General features: G+C 36.3%; 1 protein-coding gene across 2 annotated transcripts; it reads left to right on the forward strand.

Annotated features, from left to right (window-relative positions):
• The first annotated feature begins 729 nt into the window (after positions 1-729).
• On the forward strand, positions 730-7,484 carry LOC127425357 (acidic leucine-rich nuclear phosphoprotein 32 family member E). Of its 2 annotated transcripts, none has more exons than XM_051671278.1 (7): positions 730-918; positions 4,312-4,461; positions 4,637-4,759; positions 5,035-5,197; positions 5,359-5,486; positions 5,598-5,643; positions 5,763-7,484. In XM_051671278.1, exons 1-7 carry the CDS (start codon positions 865-867, stop codon positions 5,840-5,842), a joined length of 744 nt encoding a protein of 247 aa, XP_051527238.1. In that variant the 5' UTR covers positions 730-864; the 3' UTR covers positions 5,843-7,484. The 2 variants fall into 2 exon arrangements, with proteins under 2 accessions (XP_051527238.1, XP_051527237.1); XM_051671277.1 differs by having other exon boundaries at positions 731-918; positions 5,760-7,484.
• The last annotated feature ends 12,821 nt before the right edge of the window (positions 7,485-20,305 follow it).

Genomic DNA, 20,305 nt, shown 5'->3' on the forward strand with positions numbered 1-20,305 from the left:
AAGTCTGGAGAAGTTTTAATGTAGTATTTTACCTAGCTACCAATAATACAATAAATAATCACAGAATATATTAGCTTGCTGGTACTCTTCAATGGTGGACCAAATGGGACTTCAGTCTTTGTGAGATCTTTAGTTAAGCGATCAGCAGCACAATACATGGGACAGATGGCGTGGCGTGCCTGCAGTCTTTAAGCCACCCTGACTGTCTGGATTTATGGTCAGCCATTTTGTAGAATAACAGTATGGGACATACTCAGTGGCTAACAGTATTATGAGCTCATTTGTGCTGTATTATAAACACATTTCATTTGTATTGGAGAAAAAGAAGTGCATTATGGTCCAAGAAAACAGAACCATTTTTTTCTTTAATTATTTTGCCATTTGTTGCCGTTCACCTTATGCTCTTTTCGGTAGATTTTTTTTAACCTGGGCTCACAAATTGATTTCGAATTGTTGGAGTATTAAAAGAAACGGACATCGGCCCAACTTGTCAATGAGAACAAAGAATGGGCGGATTTACAGTTTGAAAGCTTCATACTGACGTTCTGACCGACCCGTGTAAAATCTTCTGCGCGCGCATTTCCAACCAATCACTTCTGTCTAGAAAGAGCGATTATGTTGATAAGTGTGATCCATTTGAATGGCAGGCCGATCCACCGCTCACGCGTTCGAAAATAAATATGGACCAATCAGGGCGCGCTGTGGGCGGGATCTCAGCAAGGGGGTTGGGTGCGAAGTATCATGGAGGATCAGTTAGAGAACGGCAGCCATTGAAGATAGGCGAGCTGTTTGTCCGCGCTGTGGAGTTTCGAATAATTTTGTTTCTTTAAACGGTCTAGCCTCAGTGTAACAACCACCAACTAAATGGAGATGAAGAAGAGAATCAGTTTAGAGCTGAGGAACAAAACTCCAGCAGAGGTGAGATATTGAGCTATATTTATTTTTCGCCGAACCGCGAAATGCTGTTAGATCGCAACCTCGGAGTAGTTACTAGACTGAAGGCTGTAACACCTCATGGACGCTTAAAAGGATGCGAGTACGATATATTTTCAGAGCGAGATCAACAGAGCACAGAATATATATTTAAACGCATATAATATGTCATTAAAAAGAAAGGCCTCTGTTGTTTGGAGTAAGTCTAATCCTTATGTTAGCGCGGAAAACGACTGAATCTGACTCCGCCGCATTAGACCTGTAGATGTGGGCGTCCTACTAGCACATTAAAATAACGTACTTTTAATAAGTTAAATGCAATTAATATTGTTGTTCAGAAACTATTTATATTGTTCAACAAGTGATGACCAATTCGGCTAAGACTTTATAGTCCTGTGCTGATACAGTATACCTGTTTTTGACTGGAAACGGTAATAAGGAAAACAAACACCTGTGTTATTATGCGATTTCCAGCAAAGCCTTTCCTGATCATATGTATGCAAAATATTGAGCGAAACACACCGCGAATGCTCTATCTGCTCATTTAGAAAAGCTAATTGTAGACCAGCTTCACGGATGCGTACGTTTCTCACTATGACTTCTCTAACCTACTTAAACAAGCAGTTTTACTTTTGTCTTCCAAAGGCGGACATCTTACACTCCAACTCTTCAACATTAGACATTCAGGGGGCACTTGCCTTCGATCTTCCTCGTCATTATGTTCAGAGTTTGAGCTCACATATCGAGCGGGTCAACGTTATGAGCAAAGCGCAGTGTATAATAATGCGTTCATGGCTTCTGCAGCGCCTCGCCGTTTGTGTGGTTGAAGATTGTGGTGCGCGTGAATGCTGCTCGAGTGTTCGCGTTGACGGGCGGGGAGTGGAAGTCATTTTGTTGTATGAATAGTTGAGACGCAAATTACTGTTTTTGTGGCATTGACTCTGGTTCTATTAATCAGTGTAAAAAAGAGAGAGATTTCTGATTCACTAAACTTACTGTGGGACAGAATAACATGCGCATAGAGCCAAAATAGCCGCGGTTATACAAGACATTTCGGATAAACACGCTGCCATTTCCCCCATTGCGCAATTATGTAACCTATTGTATTATGTATTTTTTTGAAGCCGTTTGTGTTCCGTCGTCGTTTTATTAATTGAAGGAATGTGGCAGATGGTGAAGGGGCGGACCCCCACCCCCTCCCTCCGATTTGAGTAGATTAATGTAGGCTTGCTTACACCGAAGCACAGAGCCTCGCTTCTTTTGAATGGGGGTTCTGGTTTAAAGGATCTTACGTGAACACGAGTTAATGCTCCCACAGTGCAGACGTGTATTTGTTACGTGGCCTCGCGAAATATTGTCGCCTCGCGCATAATCGCGCGCGATCTGAAAATCTCCTTGTGATGCTTTGGCTGTAAATTCAGCCTAAATTCTTATGTTAAAAGCATTACCAAGGCTATACATGTGTATTTATTCTTGCTGGTGCATGGGGAATGCCCTTCTGAAATCTCCATATACAAAATGTAACGTCACTCTTTCCACAAGGGCAACAAATGATTGAATATTAAAATTTTAGGGCTGGAGTGCATGACATTGGTGTTTCAAATGTATTATTACAAGAAGACCATTCCAGAATCAATTTGAGAGTTTTTATGAAAATGGATCCTTTTATAGGTTTTTACCTATTATTACATTTTAACCTAGATTTTGCCATGAAAATGGCCATAAAAACTGGAATGGCGATTTTAAAAAAAAAAAAAAAAAGACCAGCATGTTCCCAAAGCCCCATGGTAGATTTATTTAAATAAATTAAGGGAAGAAAAGGTTTCAAAGCATGAATATTTTTAGTCTTTGGGAGTTTTTAGGGTTTGGGGCAACTATTCAGCCATCAGAGTTTCACTTTTGGAAAGCTTAAATGGATAACACGCTTATGTTCTCAATACTTTCTCAATAAATTCATGCGTTAATTAGTGGTTGACCGTTATAGGTTTTGCGACATCTGACATGATATCTAGAGTAGAGGTCAATCGATAGTGGATTTTGCCAGTACTGATAAATGAAGTGGTGAACAGAGCAGATAACCGATTCATCGGCCAATAGTTTTTAAAAGTGATTTATTGAATGTTAAAACATTTTCTTAGTCTTTCTTTACTGTGTTGGGCACAGACATAGAGGCTACAAGAGTCCAAAATAAGTAAAATCCCTGATGCGGGATTATTGTGCAAGTAAAATCCCAATAATGACCAGAATAAAATGAAGAAAAGACGGAACTTTTAACTATAAACAAGCCCAAAATACACTGGGACTCTTATTTTGAAATGTCTGTGCTTCCAAACAAAACACACACTCTTAAAACCATCTACAATGTTATAAAATAAAAATACTATGAAGTAAACATTGTCATATTGGCTAATAAATACTGTATGAGCAGTAATTCATTAACATTAGATCCTCATTCATCAATAGTAGATAAAAAGAGTTTGCTTGTCAGTTGTCTGTTCTGATATTATAAAATACTTTTTCCCTCTTCCAATGACATTGTCAGTCAAAATTAACATGAACTCAATCAATTAAGGTTATATAAAGAATTGTTAAATATTATCTATGCTTAATACGTCTTTTTTTTTTTTTTCATATTTCTTATTTAGTCCATAATCAGTGATGGTGACAGTGACTTTGCTCCATTACAGTCCTCTATAATGTAAATATTCACCAAATAGGCTATAAAAAGCTTAATATATTCATCAGGTTAAGGGTTTTGGCCACAGAGGAACACGGAGAAATAAATAAAAACTATCTGTATTGATTTTTTTTTTATTTTTTTTTTTTCAGTGACCGATAGTTCCAGAAAGCAACTATCGGCACCGATTAATCTGTTAAACCGATACATCAGTCACCTCAAATCTAGAGACCAGGTTGGCCGATATAATCAAATGTACACAAAATTTCTACATTGAAATGAACATTTATTGTATTCAGTACTTGCTCGTATTTGCTTAAACTTAAAGAAAAAAAAATGTGAAAACCTTGACATTTTTTTACTATCTATTGAAAAACCTATTGGTCGATTCTGGAATTGACACAAGGGACCAGTAACACTTCTGTTAATTGGCCAAGTGAACATGGTTATTGGCCAATACAGTTAATCACAAAATGGCCTAATATCTGCCCATTAATGGACCTGGCCGATATATCAGTCTATCACTAGCGTTAACAAGGCACATAGTATTCCTGTAATAAGCTGTTAACTATTCATAAGATTAATAGTTATGTGGATAAGATTAACCCTTGTGGATATTTATGCCCACAGTATCATTCTTTCTTTGCCAGTGGCCTTCTCAAATTCATGTTCATGGCTTGTTTGCACTTTTTGTACTGCAGGTTGCAGAGCTGGTGGTGGATAACTGCCGCTCAAGTGACGGTGAGATTGAAGGCCTGACAGATGAGTTTAAGGAGCTGGAGTTCCTCAGCATGGTCAATGTTGGTCTCACCTCACTGGCCAAGCTACCCTCACTGCCAAAACTGAGGAAGGTCAGTCAAAAGATTCAGCAAGATCATACCTTATATTACTCATAGTTGTACTCAGTTCCTATGTAATTACACAGTAACATAACTTCTGTGTACCTTGTATTACCTACTTTATAGAGCTTAATTTTTTTAGACTTCACAGTTTATATAGAGGTTAAGGATGTTTTTGTCTTTACAGTTGGAGCTGAGTGATAATAACATCTCAGGGGCACTCGAGACACTCTCAGAAAAATGCCCCAACTTGACGTACCTTAATTTGAGTGGTAACAAGATTAAAGAACTCAGCACACTGGAAGCCCTGGTAAAAAAAAAAAAAACACATGCATTATTACTTGCCCAGTAAATAATCACTGTATAAATAGAGTTTGGATATATATGGGAGGTCTTACACGTAACCATACTAATTTGTAAAGAAATCAGCCCTTAAATCTTATGAAATACATGTTTGCACCCTACATATAAAGTCAAGGTTTTTTTTTTCTCTTCGTGTTGTTGTCCTTTATGCATTCATACATTGTCTAAATAAAATGTCATAACCCATTCAAAGTTCTTTAACCTTGTTTGATGTCTTTCCAGCAAAACCTAAAGAACCTGAAGAGTTTGGACCTGTTCAACTGTGAGATCACCACATTGGAGGACTACAGGGAAAGCATCTTTGAACTGCTGCCTCAGGTCACATATCTGGATGGCTTTGATGCAGAGGACAATGAAGCTCCAGACTCTGATGCTGATGACGATGGTAAGAACAGTGAACAAGACTGGAATCTTTTTTGTTGTAATTTATGGATATTGTCAAGTAGATGCACTGAAACATTTAAAAATCATACATGTAGCAAAATGCAAATGTGATTAACGTAAAAGTTTGTAACAGTAAAGGAATATTGCTACTTTTCTACATAGATGATGATGAGGATGGTGAGGAAGGACCTGGGCAACTCGGGGACTATGAAGAAGAAGAAGAGGAGGATGAGGAAGGCTCAGAGAGTGGAGAAGTTGGGCTGTCCTATCTAATGAAAGAGGACATCCAGGTAATGTAGCTTCTACTTTTTTTTTTTTTTTTTTTTTTTTTTTAAACAATGATTGCTTTTCTAAAACTTTACATTGTTAAAAATCTCTAACAATGGATTACTTCATAACAGGATGAGGAAGATGATGATGACTATGTAGAAGAGGAAGAAGGAGAGGGTAAGCATGAATCACCTAGAGTTATAGTCAATAGAACATCTTCAGTTGTATCTTTTAAGCGGTCACATTTTTGTGTAGCGACTCTATAATGAGCAATAACTTCTTACTCTGTGCAGAAGAAGAGGCTGGAGTTCGAGGAGAGAAACGAAAGAGGGTCGCTGAAGATGAGGGTGAAGATGATGATGAAGACGATGACTAACCCTATTTGTTTGACTTAGAAACAATATCCAAGCTGTAGATCATCCCTGAAAAAGACAGTGATCTTGCAGATTGTTTTTCTCTTTGTAAACCATAGATAAATCACTGTATAGCTAATTGTTTTCTTTTATAAATACATTATATTACACTTTATAAAAGGGGTTTATTGACAATTCATTTATAGCCATTCCAAGTTTATTTCTCAACACAGAAGTCCATGTCATCAAGGGGTGTGCTTGGGGGGGTTTGCAGGGCAAGTTGAGAGATTTTGTGATTCCAAATCAACACCTGATTGGAGATTTGAGACGGCAGCAGTTGTTAGTCCAAATCCGTAAAACTCAGCCACTCAGTTTGTGCTCCGGCTCCCACTGACTTTCCCCAAGACCTCTGTAAGGAGAGTACTGCTCCTCATCTACCTCTCCAGGTATAATTTTCAGCCCACCATGGAGCAGCAAGCCAGTCATCTCCAGCCATCAACCCCCTTTGTTGCTGGATAGACCAATCGCTGCCAAGGATGTTGTCACACTTTAAATGGGATGGTTTCCACTTGATTCAGCTTTTCTTATGGATCAGGCTTGCTCATGTTGGCAGACCAGATGGTATGTGATCTCATACATTTTAAAATGTGATGTAAATTAATTGAGAAAAAAATTAGGAGTTGAGCAATTAAATTATTTTAAATCTCAAAATAGTTTATTATTGCAGAGATAAATCATGGATTGTTTTTTGAGCATTTTGCCCTTACTCAAGTTTTATGCAGAAGTCATCTATTTTTGACAAGATGTCATCTTAGATCTATAGCGAAGTAAAAAATTCAGATTTGTTCCATTTTAAGAGAAATGGCATTGCTGGAAATTTCTTAATGTTCAGGTTTAACAGCTTTGTTGGATTGAGCCCTTTCTACCTTTGTCTTGCTGTGGAAACTGGTTAGTTTCTACCTTTTGTTGAGGTATTTTACAGAGTAATACCTTGAATCATATGTTCGTATGGCAATATGTATATAGTATCTGTTTCAACAGGTTGCCGTTTTTGTGTGTTCTTTTTAATCTATTTGGTCAATTGTTTTAATACAACTTACACGCAGGTCACCTGTTTTAATTTCCAGTACTTGGTTGTTGTGCGAGTGTTGTGTTTGGGGTTTTATGTGCTGTAAACCTCTCGAGGATTTTAGTTTGGTCGTTGGATTTTTTTGATGTGTTGAATGTTTTTTTTTTTTTTGTTTTTTTTCCTTCAGTTTTTTTTTCTTCCTTTTTTTTCTTCTTAGTTTGAAAACTCCATTGTCCAATTATGAACTCTGTTGGAGTTTGTGTAATGAGTGAATGAACTGTCCTTTTGATGATTAAAATGATATAACTCCTTGGGATGTTATGTTTAAAAGATGATCCTTTGTGTGGAAAAGTTTTCTGTAATTTGGTTATAAAATAATGAATTTTACAAATTGAAGTCTATGATGGCCGTTTTGCAAACGGTAGCCTCAAACATAGACAAAGAAACTGTTTTTAATGTCTCCAGAGTTGATGATAGAAATTGGTGATGTTTCAATCTATTTTTAGATAAATTTGGAAGATTTATAAAAGCCTTTCGAGGAATGCAACCTGGTGTAAGTTTTATGTGGAAAATAAAGTAAAAACCTTTCACCTTAATGTCCTTGATTTTTAGGATATGATTTCATTGTTTTCTTCGACTTTAATTTTATTAATTTTTATTTTACTTATTAAAAATTGTGTAAAGGAAGTAGAACAGCAAAAGTAGGTATTTTTAAATCCCACATGTCATTGACTTTATTTAGCTTGTGGCATGTGAGCTCCACTACCATCTGCTAAGCCTTTTACTTTGACCATTTATCTTTTATGAGTTACACAAACTTTAAGCGGTAGAGCATAGTGGAAAAGGGTGAGGCGTGTGATGAACAGGCACTAGCAGAACAGACAGTTTCCACAAGAGTCATTAATTAATTAGGACTCGGAGTAAAGCTCTCATCATCCAGCCAATCAGAATACCTGTGGAACACTGGTGGGGTGGAGTCTTCTCATTATTTATATATTTGATAAGTGAGAGTGTTTCACTATAGGTGATTGTTAATAAAGAGTAATAAGGATAATGCAACTGAACAATACTTGTTCTGATCTGACAGGAATATTCCAGGTTCAATACAAATTAATCTCAACCGACCGCATTTTTGGCATAATGTTACGGAAGCTCTGAACCGCAAGGTGGAAAAATAAAATAGTGTCTCAGTTCTTTCCTGAGCCTAAGTCATACATTTTCTTCTCTCTTCCTAATTTTTTTTTTCTCTCTTCCTAAATGTTTTTTGTTTTCTCTCTTCAAAAAAATGTTTTTTCTCTCTCTCATCAAAAAAAACAAAAACGTTTTTTTTCTCTCTTCAAAAAAATTTTTTTTCTTCAATTACATTACAGAATGCATATGGAGAGATAAACAACCTGCCCTCATATAACCCCACTCACACACACGCTCATGATAATAAACGCCGGGGGACGAATACAGAAAATGACATTACAGAAAAAATTTGGAAGAGAGAACAAAACGTGTTTTTTTTTTTTTTCCACCTTGCGGTTCAGAGCTTCCGTATAATGTTGATTAGCACAAAAAATAATTTATTTTAAAAAGCAAAAATGTAGGTTACAGTGAGGCACTTACAATGGAAGTACATGGGGCCGATTTTTGAAGGGTTTAAAGGCAGAAATGTGAATTTATTTTAAAAAAATAATTTAAATCGTCGTTTATATGGTCGTTTTAATTTTTTGGGGTTTGCGGCGTTACGTCGTCATGGCAACAATGTTGTAAAATTGTATATAACTTTATACAGAAATGGTTAGTAAGCAATTTTATCCACTAAAATCATGTTAATGCACATATTGTTCACATCTTGTTACTGTACTTTTAAACAGTGTGTATTTTAACATTTACCGATTGGCCCCATTGACTTCCATTGTAAGTGTCTCACTTTAACCCAGATTTTTGCTTTTTTTCTTTCTTTTTTTTTTTAGAAAAGGAAAGATAAGTCAACATTACATTTTGTGGTAATCAAAATTGTGCCACAAATGCTGTCGATTGATCTTGTATTGAACCCAGAATATTCCTTTTAAAATGTTGTAGGACTGAAATCCATAGAAGTAATGATGTTCAGATATTTGAAATATATATTTTCTTTGCAGGTTAGTGACATAATATTTTTCTAATACTGGCTACTAAGAAAATTATGACTACTATGCATAAACAAAATTTTGCAAATATTTGCAAAAAAAACTAAAAACAGAAGTGAAACTTATTAAAACACCCTTAATTCTCCAGGGTCTTTCTATTTAAAAAATGGTAATAGTATGATAGATGATTTTCTGTGATAGTAACTGGTTCAAAGAAAATAATTTTCTTCCTGTTGTTTTAATCACATCATCTTACTTTTAACTGGGCTCCATACATTTTGCGGCCATTTAATGAACACATAAAACACATGTTAGCAGCAGCTTTGTCATCTATAATTTTTCAACCCTTCAGCACTTTTCTGGCATTATACAGTGAGTGAGTGTGATAAATGCAATTGAATATTTGTCTATATATGTCTATATATGTATTTTTTTATTATCAAATAATATGACATTTAGTGAAATATTTCAAATATTATAAACCACCAGACATTGAAACTTTGTTTCACTGCAACATGGGCTTTACACCACGTGAGGGAGCTAGTTTACTATTAATGCTTGTTTTGTCTTCCATAAATTAATTCTCACATCCTCTCATGGTCATATCCCAATTACTGTAAAGGCCTGTTTAAGAGGCTTTGACTATGTGAAGATATTTCTGTGAACATACTTAAAAGGGCCATGGATGGAGCTACACAAATGTCTGTTAAGCTTTGCATCCTGTTTTGCATAGGGAATTGCACTTATGTTGCATTGTCTGTGATGTGTATGATGGCCACTACTCAAAGAGTATTTTGACCTTACATTTGAAATGTGTAAAATAATGCTTTATCAGTGCGTGTGCGCCTTAAAAATATTCTTTTGTTCCTCAATAGGGCTTAGATGAATCTACACACGCATACAAACACACACATATGTCACACAGCCTAAAGCTCATCCATGTGCAGACTGTCCCGACCCCCCACTGCGTGAGCTGGAGTCGTCCAATCAGAAAGCCATAGCCTGTGTAAGCCTTATATGGAGTTAATGCTGTGAAGAGCCAAGAATGAATGTGCAGTTATGATGCGTAGCCATTTAGCTTTTGTTACATATCCACTCCTCCAAGAGGGAGCTTATATTACAATAGCTGCGTTTACATGGACACTTTTTGTTTTAATCGGAATGAAATAATTCCGATTGATGATTCCGTACGCACCGTTTACATGAACGCTACATAAAGTGATCGGATTGACGTGAGCGTTTATATATATTAAGCAGCGCCGCTGAAAAAGATAGTTGCGACACTATTTGAACTCACCGCCACGTGGTCACGTGGTTCATGTAGTTCCAAACAAATCCGCGCTGTCGACCTGTTTGAATGGGATTAAGCGGGGCAGACAGCATCAGCGACTATATTTGCAGCCATTTTCTGTAAATATTAACACATAATGTGCATCAATTACTACGTTGACCATTTATAGTTGAATTTTTTCTGCGGAGTGATGGAGAGACAGCATTAATCAGTTTTTCTGTGTTTAATTTTGGAGGGAAGGGGGATTGCTCCCATAAGGTAGAATACATTTACAGTATGTATGTATTAATATTTTTATCGTGCTTCTATGGTCATAATTACTCACATCCTAATGTTATCTTGTGTTAAGACAGTCACATAAGCATGCACAACAAGTGAATATCAATGAATGCAAGCAACTGCTCAATTTAACCCAAGAAATAAGTTTGGTCAATAGTGCAAAATAAACAAGGCAACCAGTTGCATTCAACAAAATATTTTATTATATAATATATCCAGGGAGAGGGTGGATACGTTTTTCCTTGAATGGGCAGTCTTTCTAGAAACTCATTTGACCTCCAGGTCAGGAAAGGCATAAAAGTGTTCAAAATAGAGATTGCATTCTTTCTTTCACCGCACAGTTGGAAGAAAAAGAGATTCACTGGATGATGACTGCTCAAAACATCTCCAGACACACATGCATGAACCACAGAGTCAAATCTTTATCCATAAAATGATAGCAAAAAAATTCAAACTCCGTGCCACAAGTAATGCTACAGTTACTTGAAAATTTGGGTGAGGGCATTCCACTGCCAGAAGCAGACAGTGGTGGAAGATGTATTCAGATCTTTTACTTAAGTACTAAAGTACTAAAACCACACTGTGAAAATACTCCACTGCAAGTAAAAGTCCTGCATTCAAAACCTTACTTAAGTCTACCGCCCCTGGAATCACAAGTTCGAATCCAGGGCGTGCTGAGTGACTGCAGCCAGGTCTCCTTAGCAACCAAATTGGCTCAGGTTGCTAGGGAGAGTAGAGTCACATGGGGTAACCTCCTCGTGGTTGCTATAATGTGGTTCTCGCTCTCGGTGGGGCACATGGTGAGTTGTGCGTGGATGCCGCGGAGAATAGCGTGAGGCCTCCACACACACTATGTCTCCGCTGTAATGCGCTCAACAAGCCACGTGATAAGATGCGCGGATTGATTCGTCCTCTGCCACCCGGATTGAGGCGAGTCACTACGCCACCACAAGGACTTAGAGTGCACTGGGAACTGGGCATTCCAAATTGGGGAGAAAAACCTTACTTAAGTAAAAGTACACTACCAGTCAAAAGTTTTGAAACACTTATTCTTTATTATAATTTTTTTTTCACATTTAGAATAATAGTAAAGTCATCAAAACTATGTAATAACATAAATGGAACTATGGGAATTATGTTGTGACTAAAAAAAATCCAAAATAAATCAAAACTATGTTATATTTTAGCATCTTCAAAGTGGCTACACTTTGCCTAGAATTTGCAGAAATGTACTCTTGACATTTTCTCAACCAACTTCTTGAGGTATCACCCTGGGATGCTTTTTAAACAGTATTGAAGGAGTTCCCATCTATGTTGGGCACTTATTGGCTGCTTTTCTTTATTATTTGGTCCAAGTCATCCATTTCAAAAAGTTTTTTTATTTTTATTAAATTTTAGTTTTATAATGAAATAAATTAATAGGGTGGCACAATTATATTTTTGTATTGTACTAATTTCAAACATTTAAGCATACGCCTTCAGATCAAAAGATTTTTAAGATCATGAGAAACATTTCAGTCAAGTGTTTCAAAACTTTTGACCGGTAGTGTATGTAAGTATTATCAGCAAAATGTACTTAAAGTACTAAAAGTACTTACTCTGCAGAAAAATGTTCCCTGTCAGTGTTTTACTATTATATATGATGTTTTTGGATTAATATTACTGCTGCATTAATGTGTATGTTGCATTTTACTGCTGTAGATGTTTAAGGTTGAGCTTATTTTAACTAATTTATATACTTTTGGGTAGTTTAATCTACAGCAATGCATCATATTCTATCATCATATGTTTGTTGCATCGTTGTCTTGTGAGAACCACGTATCTAAAAAATCTACTTTTCATGATCTCAGAAAACAGCCCTATTTTCAGCTTTGTGACAGTACATTTTCTAGCTTATAATTTAGTTTAAGTAGGAGAATTTTCTCAACCCATAAAGGAACACTTAATCTTTCAGTTCATCACAAACATTCAAAATCACCATGAATGATCATTTGGTGATACATGGTTTTCACTGGACAGGAAGGGTATAAAAATTGTAAACTGACAAGTAACTACTGCAGTAAGTAAAGTTGTCAGACAATTGTAGTGGAGTAAAAAGTACAAAATTTGCCTCTGAGATGTAGTGGAGTAAAAGTATAAAGTTGCATTAAATGGAAATACTCAAGTAAAGTACAACTACCTCAAATTTGTACTTGAATACAGTACATGTACTTAGTTACATTCCACCACTGGAAACAGACCATGTCATAGGCCCCAGAGGAGACCGGGTCTTGAGTCGAGTCGAGCCTGTTGCTGCTGGAGAGAACTGAGAGTAGTAAAGAAAGATGAAACTGTGTTAAGGTTAATACACTGAAGGATATAGATTAAATGCACATCGAAAACCAATGTTTCCCAAAATTTTTAATGAGGTAGAGATTACAAAAGTGAGAGTACACACCTACAGTTAGGTCCATACGTATTTGGACACTGGCATGATTTCTGTCAAGTACATTGAATCTGAAATTTAATAATGACTATGGACTTCAAGTGCAAACTCAGCTTAAATTTGTGGGTATTTTCAAAAAGTTATTGCACAAGTTCCTATAAACCTAAAGAAAATGATCATATTTAGTACTTGGTTGCAGATTCTTTGAATTTGATGACCAAATAATACCCTCATACTAAAGCTGAAAGTCTGCATTTTAAACTCCAAATCATTGTTTAATTTAAAATCCAATGTGCTGAAGGACAGAGCCAAAATAACCAAAAATTGTGTCACCATCACCCCACCAGCTCCAGCACTCCACCATTCCAATACCCCCACTAACCAGCTTCTTCATCACTCCACCGCTTACAGGAATGGCAAGCTCCACCAGCCTGGTCAACTCAACCTTGGACTACAATTCCCAGAATACCTTTCCTCCCACCATTCTCACATACACCTGTTTCCGATTCCCTCATCAGCTCCCTGTGTATTTAGTCTCTGCTCTGGCTTTACTTCACCTAGTTTTTTTGCATTTCTGAGCGTTCTCTATATTGTTAGCCTGCCTGTTTTGACCATTGCCTGTTCCTTGGATTATCCCTGTTGTCTCTCGATTTGGATTTATTTGCATCGTGTGGATTTGCTTATCTGGTTTGACCTCTGCCTGTTTGACTACTCTCTCTAATAAAATCTGCTCATGGATCTTCCCTCTGTGTCCGATTCTGATTCGTCACACCACTCTCCACTCATAAGCCTTTTCTGTTGAAAACACACACACACACACACACACACACACACACACACACACACACAAAAGCCACTTTTGTTTAAGGAAGAAAAAGAGAAAAAAAGGAAAGTATTAATGAGCCCCAGTAATTTTAATCTCCTTCATAAACAGCAGAATAACTGCTTATAATAACAGACCAGTCTGATGTGTGTAAAGGTGTGTGTGGTTATGTTGTATTAGTTGCCTGTATTAAATAAAAGAAAGAAATAATAATAAGAAAATCCCATCTGTTCAACAGCTGGAAAAAATGCTGAAAAATGGACAACTGCCATATTGACCAGCACAACGTATAACAAAAATTACTGAGTGCACCTTTAGCTTGACATGGCATCAAAAATACAAGGCATTCCTTTGCAAGATGCTGAGAAAACTGAGACGTGGCTTAACTGTCTTTGAAACATCTAGCTAGCTAGCGTTGTACGTAGAAATACAAATGGAAAACAGTGCGGATGGATGCAAAAATGTGTTCATGTGAACAGTCCATAACTTGTAAACATGTAATGTAATCTAACTTGTAAGAGGCAGGCACTGATTGAGGTATTGATGTCAAAACATAAATAGACATAGGCAGAAAACAAGTGAACACTGAATAAGTTGACAGAACATGGAACATTAGGCTACTGGGCAAACATTTATGTGTGCCAATCATTTTTTGCCTAAACCATTTAAAGCATTTACATGACCTTACACATCTGAAGTGCAATCGTTGTAAGATTGTGCATGTAAACACACTCAGTGATTTATAAAACTGAGCAGATTTTTTCTAAACAAAGAGGAAGAATACTTACAGCATATTGCATCATTCACAGTCCAAGATGAGAACTCATGAAATTGTTGCCAGTGTGCAGCTGTTCTTGGTAGAATCCATTTCACCAGCAGTTGCTCATTATGCAACAGCTGCCAGCAATAAAAATGTGAATTCAAATCTGGGTGGGAAATCTTATTTAGAGGCATGTTTGTATCATTTGTATTCTATCGTGAAATATTGCTTTGACCCAGATACACCAGAACACATGCAAGTAACAGTAAACAGTTGCATTGTGGATCCCTTACAGACCAAATCCCATTGGCCATCTCTAGACCTTACACAAAACTGTGGAAGTTACTTTAACCTTGGAGCAATCAATCTTTATTCCATCAAAATAATGGGGCTGAAGTCATTTTTATTGATTCAGCAAATTGTCACCACTCTACATAGTAACTGTCTGAATGGAGGTCATGGACAACATTGCACTGAAAGAAACAAAGAATATATGGCAGCACAGAACAACCAGAAAGCATTCTCATTAGCCCTTGAACACTAATTTAGGGTCTTTATTCATTTTACAAAGCTATAATCATCTGTAATGTTTGCTTCATGAATTAAACATGAGAGGGCATACTAGCAGCTGTTTTGAACCCAGGGTAAAGTGATCACGAGGACAGAAGAGCAGCCTGAAATTAGTTTCCTTCTCGTTAACTGGAAAGTGTTAAAAGACGTGTTTAAGTTGCAAATGATTGATTTAAGGCAAGGAAACTACCACACATCCTGTATTGGGGATGTACAAATCAACCATTAAAAAACATATACTGGTCCACTATTTATCTGAAAATTGGGAGGCTCGTGGCCCCTAAATGTCTATGGTGGTTACGGCCATGATTGAAGGGGACCTAAAACACAAATTTGTGCCTTGGATTTGAACATGATAATGCTCCAGTACCCTGACATTGACCCCATTCTCCCGAGTTACTGACGAGCCCCGCCATCTCCCATCAGACATTTTTGCATTAGTTTATGTGTGGTTAGTTGCCTTCTTCTGCGGCACGACCGATAATGCATTGCATCAACAATCATCAGAGACCTGGGTTCTCATCCTGTGTTGTAACCAGTGTTGGATGTAACCTGGTTACAAAGTAATTAGTTACTGTAATTTAATTACTTTTGTAGTCAAAAGTAGTGCAATGCATTACATTTTAAATTATTGTAATCAGATTACAGTTACTGACTTTCAAAGTTAAGTATTTTTAAGTACATCACTTGGGTTATTCATATTTCTAAAATAATATTATTTATATAGAAACCATTTAAAACATGTTCATATCATGTTCATGTTTGTTTGTGTTTCTGTGACAGCTGAAGGGACAACGACAGTGAAAAAGGCAGAAAAATAGACATTATTTTGAAATCATTGAGCGGAATAACCAACTATTTTCTGTGAAAATTGTTTTAGAAAGTAACTCAAATATAAAGTAATTTGTAATGTAATTACTTTTCCCATGAAGTAACTGGTAAAGCAATTTGATTACAATTTTAGAGAAGAAATAAGTAATTTGTAGCAGATTACTATTTTTGAGTAACTTACCCAACACTGGTGGTAACCAGAGGTTCCGTTTTCCCTCAGAGATTACATTTTGACTCCACTGATGGTTAGGTTTAGGGTTGGGGTTTGGTGGTAGAGTTAATAAAATATGTATTTCTCTTCATTGTATAACATCACTGACAACTAAAAACAACTCACTTTACAACTAGCTTTGGATCTCACACGTGCCCATATGTTCAACCACTGGGTCACTAGTTTGTAGACATAGAAATCTGAAAACAGCTCTCATAGGAATTGTTTTGAGTGAAAACTGGGGGCTGTTCACACCGTACTTGTACTAAAAAAGCTAGAGGCAGCACCACAAATAAAGCACAATTCAGGTGTCTTGAGATGCGTTTTTAACAGTTGATGTTCTTTTTAAGGACTTTTAAAGGTAATTTACTAATTAATAGTCATTTTTAAACATTTGTATAAAATCATGACTACTCACATGAGATGAGACTTATCAGTAACCTTATAATAGCTGTTTTATTCCACATGGACAAGGTCCACTCATTGGGGCTGCCATGTTAAGATCGCATGACCAGCTGAATACTACTCACTTAATCTTATTAACCACCCTATTATTAGACACTTTCACTCTTGGTTTCAATTAATCATGGCTGACTGTGAATAGTGATTTTCTTCAGGGGCATCTTTAACTGAAAACTATTGCATTTGAATGATGCTGCAAGCTGCACCCATGCCCCTAGGTGTCAGTGTAAGTCTAAAACGACATTAACAAAAATGTACTGTGTGCACCTTTAATTTAAGTACCAATGTTCCACTGTCAAGCTAAGGTTCAGTTTTTGATTGCAAATGTTGGTAAGCATGTCACTATCAGATTCTGTTGGTCTACTATCCCCAGGTAGCACACATACATCTCCAAAATGTCTTTTTAAGAGAGATGAAAGCATCACATTCTAATTAACATCTGATATACATATTAAAAAGAACAGATTTACATACATTCTAAATAATAAATGTCTCAAAGACATCTTCTGAATGTCTTTTTGACATCTGTCTCATTGCAGATGATTAAACTATCTTAATAATACATCTTTCAAATGTAAACACCACACATCAAATAGATGTGTAGGGTCACTGACTACCTTAAAATGATATCATAAGGCAAATGTAACCTGCTCAAGTCAGATTGGTTCTCTTACATTTTCATCTGGTAAATCGACCTGAAGGCTCTCAATTTAATCAAGGCCGCCTCAGTGGAGTGAATTGGTTTGATTGATTAATTGCGCTTGAGGCATACCATTAAATAAATGCACAAGGTACAGACAAACCATACAAAGCCCGTATTGCTGCACTGTGACTGATCTATCTATTAATATAGGTCACATTCAACAGCCATTCTTTCTAAGCCTTCTCCTATGAAGAAATATAATTTAAGGGTGAGCAAGGCAATACCATTTAGCCCCTGAACTCAACCACTGTTATATGTCTCTGGGATGTCTCTATTAATTTATTTGAATCAGTAGAAGTACACTAAAACCAGATGTTGCTAGGCTAATAAGTCACAATGCGACACCCCACGCCCATCTTAACCCACAGGTATACAAGCTCTCACTGGCCCAGATGAACCGTTGCCTCCGAGTGAATCAGGTGAATCAGATCATCAACTCAAATGCTTGCACTTCAGGCACTGCATACACAATCAACCTTCATTTGTGAAAGCTGCTACAAGACTGTTAACATGAGCCCAATCCAAAACAGGAGTGAAAGCAGTGCTTTGAATGTATGGCTTCTGGGACAGTCCTACATCTCATGTTTGATCCTACATAATCACATTTGAATACAAAACTCCTCTCTATTGGATAATGTGATGAAATGTACTGCTGAACCTCCAGGGCCCTAGAGCTTATTAATGATGGTGAGAAGAGTGAAACAAAGGAAAGTGGGTTATAAATACTTTATTCTAGTCAGGCAGCCAAATTAGTTCAGCACACTGATTTGTGGAAACTGTTTTTTTTTTTTTTTTAACATAAATTAAAAAAAAAAAAACAGTATAGTAAACCATAAATGAAAATTTTGTCATCATTTACTTACCCTCATGTTGTTCCAAACCCATAAGACTTTCTCTCTTCTGTGGAACACAAAAGGAGATATTAGGCAGAAAGTTAGCCTTAGACACCATTAACTTTCATTGTATGGACAAAAGTGCAGCATTAACATTCTTCAAAATATCTCTTTTGTTCCACTGAATAAAATAAATAAATAAAAAGTTATATGGGTTTGGAACAACAAGAGAGTAAGTAAATATTTGCGTAAACTAACACCTTAAGTAGTGCACAATAATTGTAATTAATTTTTAAGATTAATTGTAAAATTAATTAAAAAAATTGTATTGAGGCTAACATTTGTACTATATTGTGTAATGCAATTAATGTAGTCCATGACAACATAGTAACATGGAGCAGACATATTTACAATTGCATCTTGCATCTTGCTCATAACGAAGAATATTGGTAACACTTTACAATAAGGTTCCATTTGTTAACATTAGTTAATGCGTTAGCAATCTTGAACAAACCATTAACAATATATTGGTTACAGCATTTATTGTGCATTTATACACGTGTATACATGTTAACCTATTGTAAAGTGTTACCAGAATACTGCATGTGTTTTGATCATTATTGCGATTTATTTTGTGCTGCAAAGCTGGGGGTTATTTTAAACCTTAGTGCTATGTTCATAATGCCAGAGGCACTGTATAACAATGAACTACTTCTCTAAGAACAAACCACATTTTGCATTTGATCCTGATGATAAGACTTTCAAGCTCCGCACACTGAACTTGATTCATTATAACCTGGAACTGGGCCAAGAGGATGACTCCATTTTGTATCATACCCTAAAGGGTTTAGTGAATGTTTTGCATGAGTACACTACATATATTTACATGACTAGTGTACACAGGCTGTTACTCAGACTAAATGCATCTAAATGCATTAAGTGCATCACTGTACAGATGTGTTATCCTGTACTTAAATGGATGGATGGATGCATGCATTTGGAACAAACCTCATGAAAATTTACCATGGTTTTAGTATAGTAATACCAGATGTAACTATGGTACTTTGGTGGGAATGTCATAGATTCATATTAAAATATCTGTTAGGTGAGTGAATGAAACCAGCAGATGTCATAATTTCTAAATGTGTTTGTCCTACTATTTTCCCCATAGCAAATACCACAGTATGTTTAATTGAACCAATAATTACATTGATCTTACAATTAACCATTAAACTATGGTTACTATTTAAGAAATATGAGTAAAGTTAACCTGGCTAGATTCAGAATTGTAGTTTTGTCACATAATCAGAGCAATAATTTGCCACCATTATTATACAGTAATCATATTACAATGGCTCAGTAAAAATCTTAATGTTAAACAACATGTGTGAGTGTTGGGTGATACGGCAATGAGGATAGCGACTGTAAGTCAAGATTTGTGACACAGAAAGGGTAAGACCTCACTTGGCCTTAAACCTAATGCAAATAAGCTTTGCATGTGAAGCCTGGCATGCTGGAGTCAAGCTTGCTTTGGAAAGCTGTGGCCTAGATTACAAACATAATTTAGATTACATAACATTAATTTAGTGGTCTATGATTTATGCTAATTTTTTCATCTAATTTGACTAAAAGTCTGGGCTTTTAGAAGTGTCATAATATAACGGGTACTTGTGTTTCCTAATAAAAACTTTAATCATACAGACCAATTACTGTTATAATCATAGATTGTAAAATTAGATTCAGGTCTTTTAGAACATTCGCAGATGGAACAAAAATGTGCCTTCACTGACTACAGGGACAGTTGTTGACCTTGTTCACTCACCCCACTGATTTGAGGTAAGATCAGTAACTCATGATATGCCTGTAATTATGACCTCATAATTACCATTCAATGGGAGAGAAGTTAATAATTAGCTACTTCAAATAACAATGTGCCAGTTCAGAGGCTTTACTTCATGGAATTCAGTACAGTACATTTTCAAAACAACACAAGGCCTCCGAAAATAAAAAAATGAATCTGGAATTGAATGATGCAATTCATGTGAAAGAGTATTTACTGGATAGGTCCACTGAGTTGAGTCCCTGTTTTTGAGGTATGTGGCAACATTTGTG

Source organism: Myxocyprinus asiaticus, chromosome 34 (assembly GCF_019703515.2).
Source record: "Myxocyprinus asiaticus isolate MX2 ecotype Aquarium Trade chromosome 34, UBuf_Myxa_2, whole genome shotgun sequence".
Lineage (NCBI taxonomy): Eukaryota > Metazoa > Chordata > Actinopteri > Cypriniformes > Catostomidae > Myxocyprinus > Myxocyprinus asiaticus.